The 20,273-nt window shown below is 32.1% G+C and overlaps 1 protein-coding gene across 1 annotated transcript in view; it reads right to left on the bottom strand.

The window, feature by feature from the left end:
• Positions 1-20,273, bottom strand: part of LOC145248170 (tRNA (32-2'-O)-methyltransferase regulator THADA-like) — a 165,857-nt gene that overhangs the window by 85,199 nt on the left and 60,385 nt on the right. The window contains exons 13-17 of the mRNA XM_080110009.1: positions 18,493-18,689; positions 12,455-12,682; positions 10,400-10,484; positions 8,445-8,623; positions 812-967 (exon numbers count right to left, since the gene is read on the bottom strand). Coding sequence (XP_079966135.1) covers positions 812-967; positions 8,445-8,623; positions 10,400-10,484; positions 12,455-12,682; positions 18,493-18,689 — 845 coding nt within the window. The remainder of the gene's footprint in view (positions 1-811; positions 968-8,444; positions 8,624-10,399; positions 10,485-12,454; positions 12,683-18,492; positions 18,690-20,273) is intronic.

Here is a 20,273-nt window from a genome sequence, read left to right as displayed (position 1 = left end):
CTCCTAAACTAAAGACCAAAAAATGATATCATTCAATCACTGCTTTTACTTTTCATATTTAATTAAAATTCTACTCGATTAATTTCTATAAATTTCAGTGTATGTTAACATTCTTCCATCACAAAGTTTTCTTGTAACATTATTTACGAGCATGACCCATGGAAATTTCATGCAATGAGAAATATATTTAATAAACAAATTTGTTTTAATAAAGCTGATATCTAACAATGTTCTTTTTTTTCCCCCCCATTTCTTTTGAATGTTTCTTTTTCATTTCACTGATTTCTGTCTTTGGTGAAGAACTGCTGCACTCTGAAATTATGAGTTCTTTTCTTACACTATTATAAAATGATTATATATTATCATGATAATGACATTTGAAAATGAGGCTACATCAAAGGGAGGCCACTCTTAATATTCTTATCCAGGGTTGCCATATTAGTATTTTTTTTTAAACAGTTTGGCCTTCAGAAATTATATTTAACTTTTTTTCAAAGTGAAATGTATGGACTAAAGGAACAAGCAAAATATTATATAGACTTGAAAGGCTAGCAACATCTCTTTGATGAAGATGTAGAAAACAGAAGAGATCACCCCCCCCCCCCACTAGATTATAAAATCAATTATGTACTTTGTCTGAGCAGCACATACCAGATAGATTTTTTTTTTTATTTGTAATATGTAATTATATGATAACTTCAATGTCTTTATCTTTGGGGCTGAAAAGCTTAAAACATATACTTAATAATTGGACACAAACCTCTAAATGGAAAGCATAAGAGATTCTTAAACAAAATGAAATTGGCAATACCTTTTTTGTGTAGGACACAATACTTTGACGGAAAGCAGGGAGTTGATTGTTTAGATTTTCTTTCACAAATTTCAACAGAAGAGGAAATTCTTCTTCAGTCAGAGGTTCGGTCATTTTGATGTTTTCACACAGGAGAGCATATGCATCAAGGCGGATCTGAAAGACAAAAGATTTTTGTTTAGAATTCATTCAAGTACAAACTAATCTATATATATAAAAATGTAAAGTTGGTTCGTTCTAAAGAAATAAAACCATGTTTATACGTTAACAATTTATTTGAAATTTTCAGACAACCCATTTTTAGAGTCGAGGTATGTTTTTAGGTTATTAAAATAAATTTACCTAATTAAAATTAAAATATTAAATAAAATAAATATATTTATTTATCGTTTCTGCGAATCTGTTCTGTTGATAAAACTGAACTTCCGGTTCGATTCATTTCACAGCCACGAATTGACGAAAGGTTTAATTTTCTGTTAACTCGATAAGTAAAAAAAAAAAAAAACAACATATTTCATTTGTTTATCTTCCAAATTTTTTAATTTACACATCTTTTCTTTATTATATAAGGCCAAAAAAAAAAAAAAAGTTTGTTGCTTGCTTTTGAGTTTTTTTTTTTTTTTTTTATATATAAGATTACTCATGCAGAGAGTGATCCATGCTGAAATAATGTTATTATTTAAAAAGTCATTCTTAACATGGGGAGGTAAGGATGTTTTGTACCTATTCTGTACTTTAACCTTACAATTGAATAAATAAAAATAAAAAAAAACATATCGTAAAACGTTATTTAAACGTGGAAATATGATTTAAAAAATAGCGCGGCTCTCTGCATTAGCACCATTTTTATTTATTGTTGTTGTTTCACGAATTTTCGGTCAACTATTCCTCTGGCCTTCATGAAAAGAAGTCCTTTTATAAATGTTCAGTAACTTTTTCCTTTTATTATTCTTAAAGAGTAAAACTTTTCTTATTCATGAAAGGAGTTAAGCCTACGTAAATAAATAAATGTTTGTACATGTGACAAATTATCAATAAATGGTTTAGTTACTTTTTTAAAAAAATGTTTGTAAAAGTGCGAAAGGCGACGTTGTTGTACAAACATTACTCCCATGCTTAATTTCTATACTTATAGGTTTTGGAATTTTTTTTCACTGGATTATTATTGATTGGACACTAATTAAACAGATTATTAAAAAAAAAAAAAATGTAAAAAAGAAATCATTATTTCGACATTTGAAAGTGGTGCTCACTTTTTAGTTACAACGTTCTGATAAATCAGTCACCCATTTTGTAAGCAATAAAAACGCGGTATATCAAAACCATAGAAAGTAAAAATAATGAGTCTCTACCGCATTTGTAAGTCAGAAATATATTTGTTTCTCAAAGAAAAAAAAATAGAGAGAACAGGACTTTTTTTTATTGTTTTCATGAAAATAAAATTTCGAGATTTTTAATTTTTTTTTTTTTTTTTACTTATTTAGTCAGTTTGTGTTTTTTTTTTTTTTAAATTGTTTTTGTGAAAGGTGAGTTTTTTTTCAAAACTTTTGTTTTGTTTCTTTTTAATTTTTTTAAAGTATTATAAATTTCACTAACATGCTGGAGAAATGTTTAATAATTTGGTATTTTTTTAGATTAGGTCCACCTCCACAATTTTCCTTTCAATGACGACATTTATAGGTTTCCGAGTATGCTGAACACGCAAATTGCATTGAAATTTTGAGGAAATAAATAGTTGTATTATGCATTGTATTCTTCGGCGGCCATCTTTTTACGTGCACACGCGCCATAAACAAATACACACACGTAAAAAAGATGGCCGCCAAAGATTACAATGCATAATACAACTTTTTATATCTTGATAACTACTTATTTCTGCAAAATTTCGATGCGATTTTCGTATTCAGCATAGTCGAAAACCATTTCAAGTCGTCATTTAAAAGAAAATTGAGGAGGTGGACCTAATCTAAAAATTTACCAATAATTTTTAATCCCGTACGCCTCCCGATACATTGCTTCGTCAACATGCGACCATTTTATATATCTTCCAAAGACACTTATTAAAAAATAAATAAATAAAAAGTGACCGATTTACCAGAACGTGGTAACTAAAAAGTGAGTATCCCTTTCAAATGTTGAAATGACTTTTTTTTTTCAATTTTTTTTCATAATCTGGTTAGTGTTCAATCAATAATAATCCAGTGAAAAAATTTCAAAAAACCTATCAGTATAGAAACTCCACCACATAAGTAAATAAATAAAAAATGTTACATGCGCATGCGTTAGCCTTGACTAGGGGGGTACTAAGGGAACGACCATTAAATAATTCTGCGGGTCGCCATGGAACTCAACGCCCAAGGAGTATCAAAATAGTTTTCATGATCTGAAGAAATTTTTTTTTCCGAAAAGTGGGTGATCACTTTTCCATCTAAATTTAACTTAAAATGAGCACCCACTTTCTGGCCACCTGAGGAAGGGGCATTTATTTTCGTGTTTATTGGCTTAAAGGTTTTTTTGACAAGGCAGTTTGGTACGCGAATGCATATTTAACAGTTTTCGTTTATGCTCACGCATAGCATAAACAAAGGCTACGTCTGTGAAATGGAAAATAGTCCCAGAGTTCAGGGGTTAATACCATGCAAAAGAAATCAAACAAAAAGACTTTTTAGCCAAGAAACACACAGAAAGAAAAAAAAAATAGCATCCATTTTTTTTCTATCGAATTCATTTGCTGTTTTTATTGAAAACTATTTTCCCCCGGATTTTTGATATAATTTTCCATTAAGGGCTGTGCGTCTCACGTTCGTAAATAACAAATTTTTTTTTGTAGATTTTGGTGCGCTAAAAACGAATCTGCAAACCGTTTCCGTCACAAAAAAATAGTTTTTATGATATGAAGAAATTACTTTTTCGAAAAAGTGGCGATCACTTTTCCATGTAAATTTAACTTAAAATGAGCACCCACTTTCTAGCCACCTGAGAGAGGGGGGATTTTTTTCCCATGTTTATTGGCTAAACAGCTTTCGTTTATGCTTACGCATAGCGTAAACGAAGGCTACGGCTGTTAAATGGAAAATAGTCCCAGAGTTCAGGGGTTATTACCATGCAAAAGAAATCAAACAAAAAACTTTTTAGCCAAGAAACAGAAAAATGCCCCTCTCTCAGGTGGCCAGAAAGTGGGTGTTCATTCTAAGTTAAATTTACATTGAAAAGTGATCACCCACTTTTCGAAAAAGTAATTTCATGAATATCATGAAAACTTTTTTTTGGCTACGTAAACGGTTTGCAGATTCGTTTTTAGCACACCAAAATCTACAATAAAATATTTCGTTATATATGAACGTGAAACGGGCCTTAAAGTAAAATAATACCGGATTTTTTTGAGCAGATTTGCCATTTAGTTGTACAAATATCCTCAAACCAGTAATCACTAAAAGGGATTTTTAAAAGTCGTTACCTGTATCGAGCAAAAGTTTAAAACCACCGATTATATGCCAGCCTACATCATGGTAACATATATTGAGTGAGTTCCTAACAGTATTTTTAGTTTAAACTCATTTTCCCAAAATTTCCCCAAACTTAACATGTTCGATACAGTCTGCCGCCATTTGTATTTTTCAGATATACCGATAAACATTGAATGTTTTTGAACCGATTATACATTACATAAAAACACTAAAATCTTATCCAGTTAAGTAGAACACTTACTTTTCTTGCCTTTGATAACATTTATTTGTTATATCTTTATTTTTTGACAACTTCTTTGATCTGTGTTTAGTAATATAAACCCTTTTCATTTAATGTAACGTTTAGTCGGCTCGAAAAACAGTGTTTATTGGTGTATTTGAAAGCTACAAATGGTGGTGGACACTGTTGATTACTTTAAGTCAAAGAAAGTGAGTTAAAACTAAAAAAACTATACAAAATACTGTCAGAAACCTATCCATTATGCCAGCCTATGTCATGGTAACATATGTTCGGTGAGTTTCAGACACTGTTTTGTATAGTTTTTAGTTTTCAACTTACTTTCCCAAACTTAACGTATTCAACAGAATTCGCGACCATTTCTGTTTTTTGAGCCAATTAAACATTTTACATTACATAAAAACACTAAACAATTATCCAATTAGGTAGAAACGTAAATTACCTTACCTTTGCTTTCATTTATTTGTTTTTGGACGACTTTTTCGAATCTGTGTATAGTAACCCCCCCTCCCCCCACCATCAACCAAATATTAATTACTAAATCACATTTTTTAAAACAACAAAAAAAAAAAAAAAGCATTTAGCGTTTCAACATTTTTTCTACGTTCGGCTTCATCCACTGATTGTTGGTCAAGTCCAAAACATGAATGATTGACAGAAACTCTCGAGGATCCAGATCAAATTCTGCAAGAGCACCATTTTTTTCAGTTTCGCCTTCTTTTTCACTTTTTGCAGTGGATTGCTGTACTAATATAAGAAACATGCATTTTCTCTTTTATTAAATTTTTCCATTACACCAAATTGAGCCACTGCAACGCGTGGCAGGGTACAGCTAGTATTCAATATAATTTTTTTTCGGAGATTTTCAGTCCAAAATGGATATGTACAATATAAGCTTTTTTCGATATTTTCATTTTTTTAATGTCTTGATTAAACTGTACAAGTGCCCAAACTTATCTTCTATATATATAAAAGCAAAAATGTTTGTATGTATGTATGTATGTATGTATGCATGTATGTGTGTTTGTATGTCTCGCAAAAACTTTCGACACGGGTCACAGATTTTCACCAGATAGGTATCATTTTAAAGTCCAACCTTCGCCTGACAAATATTGAAAAATTGGGCAAAAACATTAATTCCTTCACCCTAAAATCATCAGTTTTGTACAGGGAGGGGTGCCGAAAAAATCGTTCCTTCATTTTCTCTGCTCCTGCTACTATGACGTCATGTTTGACCTAGAAAACGTTCGCATTAGTTTAAACCACCTGCAAGTGTTTTTAAAGGTTTAATTTTATCCGTTATTAAGTGTATGTCTCTTTGGCGTAAGGGTAACGTGTTGGGCATTTTTTTTTCTGCCTTAGCCTCAATGTTTTGGGTTCGAGTCTGTCTTTCTACCTAAACTTTTTTTCCTCTTTTACACCTTTTTTTTCCTTTTTTTTTTTTTTTTTTTTTACGTTTGTTCGCTGTTTTGCTTTGTATTGTTTTTTTTCAATTTTTCTTAACATCGTGTTTTTTTTTTATAATATTAAAACAGGGTCACCCTCTCCTACATACACCCCCCCACCCCCAAACACATGGGAAACGCCGGGTACCCCCGCTAGTATTCAATAAGGGACGATAACGAAATATGAACAGCTTTACACATTGTTCACAAAGCAAGAGATTTGAATTATACAAATTTACCATTCATTTCACTGCAGTCTAATTGGAAAAGTGGAAAAATTAATGTCAGCTAAAGGTGATCCCTCTTCGTAAGTGCAGTATGAGTGGCATTTTTCTTTTTGTGATTTTCCTATTTCCAGATGCGCAGAATAATTAATTGGTTCATTTGATAACGGTAATACTTATGCAAACATGTATACAGATATTACTTGATTTATAGTAGCGTTCATTCGGGGTGGGATGAGCCGGTTCCAATGTTAATCGCATCATGTGTCAATGCTCATTGATCAGCAGCATGATCTAGCCATTCACGATTCCAGTGTCGGAAACCAAAAACGCAAAGACTGGATATGAGTTCGATATCTACCTTTACCGCTGTGAGCTCTGTCTTGAGTTGGCCACCTCGTTGCTTTCTCCAACCATTGGATGCATTGAGTGCTACCAGTTCTTTATCTATCTGGCACAAAAAATACTAAAAAGGTTTGGTATGCCTGGGCTGGTCAGTAGGGAAGCGCTCCTGCTGATCTCCAAAATAGTCCAAAAAGCATGTGCAACAAGATCACCTCTGCCAGCCAAGCTCCGGCCCCATGCATTCTCATCACAATACCATTTCAAACAGAATCGGAAGATGTGAAAGGTGAACGTTTGGTGCCTTAAAATCTCCCCCAACTGGGATATACATGCGATTGTGGACCGCTGATGAACAACAAATTCCCAAGAAACTTCAACGAATATACCAAATATGCAAACTACATACATTATCTAATAGATAAATTAAAACCAGTTTCTTCATTAATATGTAGATATATTATGTGTTTATTGAGCATCAATTTAAATTTGTTTCTTTAACATTTGAGATGGTTTGTATCTAAAAATAATCTATTTTTAATAAATTATAATTCGAACACTACTTAACACAGTTATGTTTTGAGACTTTTAAGTTTTCTTACTGATACAAGGAAACAGTAGGAGGAAGGGAGGGACTAATATAAAATGCAACTTAATCTGGTTTTATAATTCTTAAATTCTCATCTATTAAAAGATTGAAAGTTTTGGAACTTATTTACATCCAATAATTTTAGTGGAATTCAAACATTATCTTGACAAAATTAGAGTTTTATAACAATTTGATTTGATTAATAATTTAATGACAAAGCTATATAGTAACAATAATAATAATTAAATAATAATTTGATAAAAAAAAAAAAAAAAAAAAATGGTGTAGTTAAAAAAAGGCAAAACAAAATGAAAGTAAAAATCTGGACAATGCCAGATACTGCTAGTGTGTTTACATATATAAATATCTATATCTTCCTAATGAACCGCCCCCTTAAGTAAACACTTCATCAAATCTCCACACTAACGTACTGTACTTGCAATAACCCTTATCCCTGAGTGGCTTCCGGGCCTTGATAAGTGGTGACCACCGTGTAAAAAAAAAAAAAAAAAATCTATATAGCTTAGAATCATTTCAGCCTCATGATAAATATATTTTCATAATCTCTCTCTCTCTCTCTATATATATATATATATATATATATATCTATCTTCGGGGAGTTCTTCGGGGGCGGGGTACTATGTCTTAGAACTTTTTATATACTCCTTTAGATCATAATATTTACGATTTACGAAACAACGTAAATATTTTTTATTTCAGCGACTTTTATGTTACAAAATTCGCGCTGTGAATTCATTTTCTCTACTATTACTACTACTACTACTACTACGGCGTAGTGTTTGACCTAGAAAACCATACGTTGACGTTACACTACCTGCGTTTTTAAACGTTTATTATCAGCTGTTCTCAAGTCCCTGCCTTCGTAGCGTCATGCTATCAGACTATTAACCTTAAGGCTTCGGGTTCAAGCCTACCTCCTTCCCAAAACTTTTTTTTTCTGTTCCATCATGTTCGCTGTTTTTTTTTTTTTTGTGATTTTTTAAAGAAATTTAACACCTTTTTTTTTTTTTAATATTTATACAGGGTTATTACTTCATTTATTCTTTAGTTTCCATTTTGCTTTGATCTACCACCACCCACCCAAACATCTCAAAACACCTGAGCAACTCCGAGCAACCCTGCTAGTTTTATATAAATATATATAAGTTATAAAAATATATTTATGACAATTAAGCAACACAGAGGCTTCCACATTTTATCCCCACCGTATCGAATCGGTAGGCTAAAATGATTCAAAAACACACACACACACACACACACATATAATATACACACATTATATACATAAAATGAGAAATATTACTTACTTGACTTTTTAAATGTGTTAAGGCATGAGTCAATACCGAAAAAGGGATGAACCGATTCCAACAGAGGATGTTGTTTTCATTGTTTGCTCTTTGGAGTTGGTATAAAAGTCCCAGAGATTTTGCTCGTCTTAAACAAGTCAGTAGGGCACCCAAGTTCTCATAAACCACATGACTTGAATCTAAAATTAAGGAGAAAACACTATTTTACCATCCGTAAACTAAAAGTAAGCACACACTACAGCCAGCCTTTTTTTTTTTTTTTTTTTTCTCTTCGATATGCAAGCCAAAATATAATAATAAAAAAAAAAAAATAGAAATAACATTTCTAAAGACAATGTTTTGAAGAAAACCAATTTTGGTTTAATGTTTGTCGTACATGGTTGCATTTATTTTACATAACGAAAAACGTTAGTTAAATGGAACAGTGATTGGTTGATAGGTTAGAGCTTAACCTCTTGTTAACAGAAGTTGGTGAAAAGACGTGACTTTGAGAAAAGGGAAATTTTTTCTCTTTTCAATGTTAAATTTGTCTTAATTTAATGTTAAAACTGTTTATATATTTGCCTGTCTACTTCTCTCTCTCCCCTCTCTCCTTATCTGAATGACTGCTCACATTTGTTTAATCCAGATATCTCTCATCCTGCTCGTGAATGTTTTAAGTTGTCTCTATTAATAAAAACTAAACATTGGTGTCCAAGTGATTGTATCCACAGATGATCAATCACCGAAGTTCACGTTGACAACAGGTGTATAAGGGTTTATACACACTACAGACAACAGATTCTCACATGTGTAGTCCGATGAAAACCAAATCCTGAAAACTTATTGTCATGATAATTTCCAAGAAAGTTAACGGCTATTACTATGGCACTATCATTTTTAGTGCCAAACAAGATATTAAATTTTAAATTCATAAGAATTACTGGCAAATATTATTTTATATATCACTGATTTTTTTAATGCAGTGTAAAAAAACAATATTTGATGAGGTAAAAGATATTGTAAAATTAAGTCAAGGGTTTGATCTTTAAAACTAATACCAAAACTCAAAACTATTAAATAAGATACACAGATATCAGAAACGAAAATATCAAAAAACATTTTTATTTTTGATAGAAAATGATATTGAAAGACCTTGAATTTTGATCAAGCAGTCCGGTAAATAAAAAAAAAAAAAATGGTTGCCTAAAACAATAATCACAGCACTAGCCCTTAGCCAGTCAAGTCTGACCAATCAATGCAAATCGAGAAAATGGGTGTTTTCCTCATCACCCCTTCTAGAGATTGTGGTGCAAAATTATTGGTCAATTAAATATTGGCCAAATAATTATGCATTAGGAGAAGGGGCATTTTCTCTTGACTCTCCTTCGTTGTTGTGCCATTAAGCCATTGACTGACTAATCAAAAGCTGATTAGTCAAGATTTTGACCCATAAACTGGGAAAAATTAAATTGAAAATCAACTTGGTTCATTGCTCAAGAATCAGTTCAACCGACTTTTGCCATTGTCATATCCACCATCTTCCACTATTAATGCCATTGACCATTGCTCAACTTTCTCAGACAATAACGTGTCTCAATAAATTTCGTTGTTGGTTGTTCATAACAATGTGTTTTTCTGTTTTCTTGAGTTAGCAAATCCTTTGGACGACTTTTACACTTCGGCTTATCTCTAGCTTTCTTTGGCAGACTTTAAAAAACAACATAGGGCACGAAGAGGGCTTAAAGAGTCGAAGAATATATGGTAGTTGCAAAATCTCGACAATAGCAGTGCCATATTATCAGCAAAAAAGCAGAATGATTTGCAACAGTGAGCATACAAAGTTGAAAGTACTTAAAATCTAAGGAGATTTATTGTCACTCAGATCCTAGTGAACACTACCTACCTTTTGACCTTTTGCCAGTGATTTGTCTGAGATTTCTTAGTGAATAAGAAATAATATGAAGAAAGATTACCTTGAGCTTGATTAGTTGGCCAAATAATGCTAAGCATATAGCTCAAGACATGGCGGCTGCTCTTCAACAGTTTTGGGAGAATGTACTAGAAAAGAAAGAAAGAAAAAAAACAAAAAACAATTAAAACAGTCAGAGTTGTGTTTTCCGGAATATAAGCACTGTTTAAATATTGATGGTTGGTTGGTTGTTTTATGGCATATCAACCCTTTTCAGGTTATTTGATGCCAAATCCAGTTATTTTGAAGAAAATTTTTTAACAGAATATATTTGTTTTTTTTTTTCAAATCAGTTTCTATTTAACCCATAGTTGGGACCCTTACAGGTACTACCACCACGAGTCAGAGTGGACCTGGGAGCAATGGCAATTAAAGGGTGGCTCCACACTCCCCAAAGCCCGCAAGTTGGGGCCTCACCATCGGTTATAGTTTAAGGTCATATCCAGAAACTTTAAATATTGAAATAAAACACGTATAAAGTATGTTTATAAGCCAAATTACAATAAAATATTATGAAAATAAAGATATTTGATTGTTTAAAATTAAAACCATAGAAAACACAACTGACTTTCATATCACGTGCACCAAGTGTATTCTTCCAGCATTTAAAAAAAACACCACCGACGGACAACACACGGATTCTTTACTGTTTTTTTTTTTTTTTTTTCTTTCTTCAATTTAACATCATTGCAAGTAAAAAAAAAAGTATAAAATTCTGAGAATGTCGTCTATCACCAAAATATTAATTTTAAAACAAATTAATATTTATTTTCATAATATTGCATTGTAATTTGGCTTATAAATGTATTTTATTTTATAATTAAAACAGTTTTAATAATTTGTAGTCAAATTAACAGTCAGTTTTAAATAAAAACTTGTCAGAATTAAAACACTACTTCTGTGAATAGTTATTTTACTTTGTAAGTAATAATACTTTCAAAGGGATAAAAATTAAAATGAAGTTTTAAAGGGAGACTACGTTTAGGTACTTGTACAGAATTTCCCTTATAATAAAAAACAAAAATAATGAAAAAAAGGCTTGCTTTTTTTCTGTTGTTCTTGGCCTTCAGGCCAGGATCAAAGTGTAGCATCTGTTCTTCAGATGCTGCACTACACTTTTTTTGGTCTCGGTTAATGGAGGAGAAATCCTTTATGACTGATACTATTTTTATTTTTGTTACTGACCAGAGTGCTCCTTTTGATTTGAGACCAAAACAAATGTTAAGGGGTCATAATTGGGATCAAAGTTAAAAAAAAAAAATTTGACCTCTGCAGTTTCTACCAAATTACTCAGCCAATTTTTAGTCTATATATTTGAAATTTTACATAAAATGTATTCAGACATAGGGCAAGATTTTTATTTGGTTATTGGCTGAAAATTTGGCTGCCAAGGATTCAAAGTTCAAAAAATTTAACCTTTGCAGTCTCTAGCAAACTATTCAGCTAATTTTGGGTCTAAACATTTGAAATTTTACATAAAGGTATTCACACATGCAGCAAGCTTTTTGATCAGTTTTTGGGTGAAAATTTGGTTGCTTAGAGATCAAAGTTAAAAGAGTTGACCTTTGCAAACTCTACTAAACTCCTCTGCCAATTTTGGGTCCAAACACTTGAAATTTTAGATGTAGGTTACCTGGATATGAGTCAAACTTTTTAAAGTTATGAACAGTACATGCAGCCAGAGCAAAGCCGAGCTGAACTGCTAGTATTTGATAAAAAAATCTGCATTAAACTTTGAGTTAGGGTTCGAATAACCATTAATACCACTTATATTTCTATGATTTTCACCCAGTGTCGGGCATTCTAAAATCCAATGAAAGTAGAAGTTTATGGGAAATACAAGTTCACATGCACTCCCTACTCAGCATGTACATTCCAGTTAAAGGAGATGATATATAGCATTTCTCAATGGTCACATATTTTGTATTGGCCAGGCTCAATGTCTCTTAATTTCAGTGATCTAATGATAATTGGTGTGATTATTGTTCAGATTATTTGAAGTTATTGCTCCCAATCTAAACTGGGTTTATTTCTCGGTTCAAATTAAAAGCAGACTTACCTCTGTAATATGTACATTTAGGTTGGAATCAGCAGGTTCTGTGCATAATAGATGAATCACTGGCTGTATCCACAGTTGACACCAAACATCCCAAGACTGACCAGTCAGTTCTTTCATTACAGATTTTGTTTTACTAGTCTGAGTCTCTTCTTTAATATCATCTTTGCTTTCAGTTTGCCATAGTTCGTCTTTGTGTTTCAAAATTAATTTTTCATATAATTCACTCGCCTAAACAAGTAGAAAAGGGATTTAATTCAAATAAGTTGTGCATATATCTTAAAAATTAATTCTAAGAATGGAATACAGAACATGTGGCTCAAGATGTAGAATTCCAATCTCAGACACATTTGAAACCTTGAATAAGTTCTAGAGACCAGAATTGAAAATACTCAAAAGCAAAAACATTTAATATTGTAACAAGAACAAATTCATTCTTAAGATGCATCCATTAAATCTATGCATTTATTAAGAAAATCCTATTTCAAACGTAAGAAAATCCTTCAGTACTTATATAGTTTAATCAAGACATTAAAAAAATGAAAATATTGAAAAAAAGTTATATTGTACGTGTAACGCCTCCGTGCAGCTCAGCTCAGGTGCATAGGCTCGTGAGTGAAATGCACCCGTAGCCGATACCTGTAGCGTCACCCGTGGTTTCGTCTAGTGGTCGAATTCGTCTTCGGGTCGTCGTCGGTCTCCTTCATCCAACCCCGGTTCTGCTTTCAAATCAGCTTCCAACCGTCACCTGGGCTATCGGAGAAATATATTGCATTCACAACGGCGTTCCAATCAAAGAAAAGAAAGTCAAAACTTAATTGGTTAACACAGAATTAATTATTGTCTTTGACTTTACAATATAATAGTTACACACTGCCTAGTCATGCAACTTAGGGGGGCTGGCAGTTTTGTTTCCTTTACCAAGCTCTCCGTTTTTCATCCACCGTCAGTCCTCGGGGAGGAATCAGCGAAAAAAGACGCCAATTAGCCAAGTGTCTTGTTTTTATCAAAACAGTTATTCCTCCTCCCACCTTTTTGGAATCACTCTTTCTCTCTTTCCTTTCCTCTCCCTCTCTTCTTTTATTGTATCAATTTGTATTCCCTTTCCTTTTTCCTCTTTTAAATTTCCTCTCTCTCTCTTGTTTCCCTAATTTCTACTCCTTCTCTCGGCTTTTATCTATACCAATTTTTAACCCTCATTGCACTGAGGTGTTACTTATCAATAATTTAGTCACCTCCAGATCGACCATGTCACTCCACAGGGTTTTAAAAACAACCTCTTCGTTGTTAACAGATTTTTAACAGCCATTATATTGGAACAAATTCTCGTTTGTCTTTCTCTTAAAGACCCCACCCCGGCCCTGATGTGATAAGCGACAACTATTTATCTCCATGAGTCAACCATTTTCGGCTGGCGAGTCTGTATTGCCCTTTCTGACCCTAACTTCCTATAGGTGTCGGCCAGTAAGACCGCATCCCCCCCACGTACCTTTCAATAGAATCTTGTTTCTTTAATAATTTGAATTGTTGTTCTAACCTAAACCATAAAATGACCCTGTATTGCTTTTTCTGCCAACTCGAGAATCTCATTATCATATTTATTTATTTATTTATTTCCCATCGAAATATTCACTATTTCTTCTCTCATAAACATCTGTTTTTCCTTGACCAAGTGTCAGTATGTCCCCCCCCCCAGACCTCATCCTCTATTTGAAAAGCAAGATCATCTGGTGTCGCCAGGGATCTCGTCATATACGTATCCGTTATGGAATGAAGTTCCCTGAAAAAAATTTTTTTCACTTAATTTGATCAAATAGTTTTCTTTTTACAGTGAAAAAACAATTTGTTATGATATTAATAAAAAAATAGCCATGTTTCGATTTTTAGCAAGAAAAGCTATGATTTAACATGGGGAGAGGGGTGTCTGTGCTTTAGACTGAGTTATCTTCCTGTAGCGTGTTCTAAAAATCCAAACATGATTACCTTGAGTGTGCTGTCATAAAAGTATGTTTTTCTGCTGTAAAAAACAAAAAAAAAACAAAAACTACTCAATCAAATTAAGTGAATTTCTTTTTTCTGGAGATCTTCAGTCCAAAACGGATATGTACAATATAACTTTTTTTCAATATATTCATTTTATAATGTCTTGATTAAACTGTACAAGTATCACTCCTTCACACTGAAGTGTTACAAGCTAAAGAAAATCCTATTTCTAACAAGCATAGCAGATTGAATGATGGATAAAATGAGATGCTTGGACACTTCTAAAATAAGTCGATTCAATTTAAGCATTTAGCAATGAAAATATTTCAAACTGAAGAATGATAAAATAATGGACATATAAAGCCTCTTGTGGAGAATATGCATTTAAAAACTAGTTGGAATACTTGTTCCAAGATGGGACACCAAATTGAATAATTAAAGAAAGCAAAAAAGAATTATTAGCCAAATGTGGACATAAATATTAGCTTTGCTATTTGAGTCTTCATCAACAAAATAAATGAAATAGAAAAATAAGCAAATGAACAATTATAAATAATATATTTTGGTGACACCACACTTGTTGCTGTTGTCTTCGATGAATTGAAAGTCTCTACTTCTGAGCTTGAAACTTTTTGTGAAAAATAGGGAGATGAAAGTGAATCCAGGCAAAAGTAATTTTTTTCCCTTTTCTGGAGATAATATTTCAATATACAAAAAATAACAGAAAAAAAAAATAAGCTTTAGTGTTTCTTGGCTGAATTATTTCAGAATTATCTGTCTAAAAGAAAAGGTAAGGAGCAGGAATAACATATGAATGCTGCTAAAGTTAGGAATTTACAATGCATTTATAGTTTCTATTGTTGTATATGCAAGTGAAACGCTGAGGATACTAGCAGAACATGAGAAAGCTTATTTTTGAAATTAAATGTTTAAGAACTATCCTTGTAATAATTTTGCAAGATAGACTAAGAAATGCAGAGATCAGAAATATTAACAGATTGATCAATATTATTATTTTAAAAAAAAAATGATTTATGTAGTTTGGACATGATTTTAAGTTACAAAGATTTCAGTCAAGAAAGATCAAAAGATGAGCCAACCAGATATAGGTTAAGAATATCAGTGAACTGTTTTTTTGCTTTTTTTTAAATATGCTTATATGCTTTAGACATTTAAAAAATATTTCAGTCATTTCTGTGACAATTTGTAAATAAATATAAAAAAATATCTAAATAGGCATTGATTTAAAAAATATTACATGAGATACATTTATAAAAGTAAAAAAAAAAAAAAAAATTTATCCCCCCCCCCTCCCCCAGTTTTCGTACATTCCTACTTATATTTAAGGTCAATACCGAAATCGTGGTTTGGACATGCTTCTGAGTTACTAGACTATAGTTATGTCAAGAAATCATATAAAAAAGATTTCATTCAAGGAAGATCAAGAGGATGATCACGAAAGAGATGGATCAACCACATAATGATAGAGACAGGCATGCTGTTTCTGATTGGTCAAAGACATAAGTTGCAAAATTTTGTTTCAAAGCATGCAACAAAACTCTCCGAAGTATGCAAAGTCAAATAATATGAATACATCAGTTCTGTCTTTTTCTTTTTTTACTTGTCCATGGATCAGATTGTTTTTGACATTTTGCAAACGTACTCTTCAGTACTCAGTTCAGAGAGTCAATTGTCTCCAAACTGCACTCAAGATGATCTTCGTGAAACATCCCTCGCATTCTGTTCATTTATTGCTAGCACATTTTGAATGCATTTCTCTCTAATAATATCCATATTTGTCTTTGCCATCCGTTAAACTTTTCTTGAATACTTCATTCTTCTAGTCACTATTTAAAAGGATATTTGGAAACCTTGCTTGCTCAGCCTCCATATTGGCTTTGTAGATTACTCTTCTTCTTGTCCTCTTTGTCACCTGCTACATATTTTTTATTCACTAAACCATTTCTCTACTTACTCCATTTATGTTTTTTCTTTGATACACTTCTTAATTTCCTTATTTCACCTTATGTCTTGGAAGCAATTTTGTCCACCCATTAGTCTAATCCGATAGCAGATCCATTAACTTTTGTAACACTTCTTCAACATTTCCTAAAGAGAATCAGGTAACCTAACACTCCATCACTTGATCTCAAAATTTACATTACACATATTCTTCAACTCCAACACATTTCTCTTGGAGATAAGCTTCTTGTGGCTTATGTCACAATTTCTTTGTCAGGTATTGCTTTCACATCACTGACAACTTTCTGTTCATTTTTTTTCTTATGCACATAATCTACGTAAGTCTTTGATGTTTCAGATTCATGCATAATGAGATGGTTTCCCATTTTCTTAAAAAAAAAAAAATCATTTGCAACTAACATGTCTATGGTAAGACCAAATACTAAGATTCTTTCTCCTTTTGTACTCTTATCAAAATATCCACTTCCTTCTTGACCACCCTCAAAAGTCTTTCAAACATGATCACTCAAATGTCCTGCCATCACAAGAATTTTCTTCTCACCAATCTTACTAATCACTAGTGATGGGACGATTCCAATATTTTTTCTTTATTCCGATACAATTACCGATTCCGTGCTAAACTACCGATTCAGATTCTTTATAAATCTCTAATTATTTAACTATATGTTACTAAAAACAAGACCGAAACATGCTCATGACTGTGTAGCAATAAATTACTGCTTATGTAAAGACAAATTGAATATATATATATATATATATATATATATATATATTCAATTTGTCTTTACATAAGCAGTAATTAAAATATAATATTCATGTGTATACTAGTGATGGGACGATTCCAATATTTTTTCTTTATTCCGATACAATTACCGATTCCGTGCTAAACTACCGATTCAGATTCTTTATAAATCTCTAATTATTTAACTATATGTTACTAAAAACAAGACCGAAACATGCTCGTGACTGTGTAGCAACAAATTACTGCTTATGTCAAGACAAATTGAATATATATATATATATATATATATATATATATATATATATATATATATATATTCAATTTGTCTTTACATAAGCAGTAATTAAAATATAATATTCATGTGTATACTAGTGATGGGACGATTCCAATATTTTTCCTGATTTCGATACAATTACCGATTTTGAAATCTCTAATTATTTAACTGTAAGATTGTTATTTTCTCTGATTTTCGTAAAAACACATGTTAAATATGCAGATATTTTCCTAAACATCAAAATACACTTGTGGAGGATTATCTATCGATTTTAGCTTCACTGATATTATAAAATCAATAAATATTTATTATTTTATCATTATTACCATCAATGGAAGATTTTGGTTTAAACAAAATCAAATAAAAAAAAGACAATCAAAAGAACCGTTTTGGCATCAGAAAATAGGCATCAATTTTTGCGATTCCAATACCCCAAAATCTTCTAATTCCGATTAATGGTTAGTCATTCGCATCCTTTCTCTTTTATATCTTCACTCAAACCATATTAATTTTGGTTGTTTTTGTTTTATAAACCATTTTTGTGTTATTTAATGCCAAATCCAGTAATTTTGGAAAAAAGTTTTTTATGCTTCAAGTTATTTATATCTTGAAATATTTATTAATGGAGTTTGGTTTGGTTGTTTTGTAGACAGAAATTGTTTAGTCTTTGACTTTGCAGAACATAATTAAATTTTGCAAAACGAAAAGGAAAAAAACATTAATGTTTGGTATATTTTTTGTTCAGGAAGCCAGCACCTTCAAACTGGCCTGATTTGGTAGCACCAGATGCCCTAACATATTACTACTCCAGGCCAAAGTGGTCATGGGAGTAATGGTTACTAAGGAGCAACTCCACATTCCCCACAGCTCCCTAAATGAGGCCTCACCACTGAATGTCTTAAGGTCATATTGAGGATCCAAACCACATCGAGGCATATAAACAGAAAATGCTCCAATTAATTTCTTACAAGCATTCATAAATTCCAAAATGTAAATTTAGTATGAAGCCACACATGGATTTGTTTTCCTGTATTTAAATTGAAAAATTTTAATGCTTACATAAGAAGCGAGTTGCTGTTCTCTTGCTTGTAAAAGGATGGAATTGGCAATATTTGGTTCCAACTTCAGGATGGTTTCCGCTCCAAGATGCTCTACAAGGCAGCAAAGTGCTCCATATTTACCTTTACTGGACCAGCTGACGTCTTGAAGCAGACGAGTTGTCAAAATACACAAGAATTCTAAATTGGTCTCACATTCTGGAAAAAGAAAACCAAAAAATAAAAAAAACATAAAACAATGAAAATATAATAAAATATTGTTAAAATAGAGAATGAAAACGACACTTGAATGTGGAATATCCTCCCTACTGAGGAAAGGGAGGGGGGCACATTATTATATTATTCATAGAATCTTGTGAAATGACAATGATTTTTTACTTGGAATATTTTATTTATTTTAATGATAGGAGTTCCATTTCTTAGTTAAGAATCACCTGTGGCTTGACTTTAAGCACAGGGAATCTAAGCACTCCTATCTGGTATAGATACAAGTGGTTCCAAAAGTAAAACCTCCTTTTTTTTTTTTTGTTTTAACTAAAAAAGTTGAAGAGCTACAAAGACTGAAGTGGTACCATTTAAACTGGTGACCTTTTGTGCTCTGAAATTGATTTTTCTACGTAGTCATCACTATTCTCAATGCATTTTTGCCAGCGACAGACGATGATGGTGCAAGGGCATTCCAGAATACGTTTTGTCATATGAGGGTCATTCCAAAAGTAAAGCCTCCTATTTTTTTACCTAAAAAAATTGAAGAACTACAAAGATGAGAGTGGTACCATTAAAACAAGCAACTTTTTGTGTTCCAGAATTAGTTTTTCTACATAGACACCAACATTCTCAATGCACTATTACCAGGAATTCAATGATGCATCTCTGCTTCTGATGCATGTCCATTACAGGAGTTGCTTTCGTAGATTCTTACACTGTCAATATCTGCAACAGAGAGATGAAACCTTCAGGTACATGGATGCAAAAGTTCAGTCATCATAACAATACAATTTGCAATCCCCTCTAATCCATTCAGAATAAATAAAAAGAATAAGAGGCATTACTTTTGGAACGGCTCTTGTAGATATGTATTAAACTAACCATAGATATTAAATCAAACCGACAGATTAACAGATATAGAAACGGATTGATAGATTAATGCTGAATTAAAGATAGATACATATCAAATTAAATATTTTATATTATATATATATATATATATATATATTTTTTGATTGTTTTAACTTGTATATACTAGCTGTACCCTGCCACACATTACTGTGGCTCAATTTGGTGAAATGGAAAAAAATCCAAAAACGAGAAAATGCATGTTTCTTATATGCTTAATTTCCCAGTACTTATGGATACAGTTTTTTGTTGTTCCATTTTCTGAGCAGATATAGATTTTCTGGTTTATCGACTCTTGAACACGCAATATAAATTGTCCATGTGAGAAACAGTCAGTGTGTAGATGTAAACCACACCATTGTAAAGATTGTCCCTGAGCTTTGTCGATGGTGATTGCAAACAACAATCGAATTTGGAATTGCAATCTCCTGAATGGAAATGATGTATCCAAGGGAATCATAGGAATGTGTGGAATGAGGACATCTTAACCTTTGAAAGGTCCTATCAAGATTGTTGCTTCTATGATATTGTTCATTAATTTTTTTACTGCAAGTCATGTGCCATTGCAAAGCTTGGGTTGGTTTATAGCTCGTAACATAATTGGTATGCCACGTTTACGACTTAAGATGTAAGACAGGCGAGGTGTCAATGAATTTGGAAACTGTA

Source organism: Euprymna scolopes, chromosome 26, assembly GCF_053919585.1.
Source record: "Euprymna scolopes isolate OS-2025 chromosome 26, ASM5391958v1, whole genome shotgun sequence".
NCBI lineage: Eukaryota > Metazoa > Mollusca > Cephalopoda > Sepiida > Sepiolidae > Euprymna > Euprymna scolopes.
This window is presented reverse-complemented; position numbering and strand designations above follow the sequence as displayed.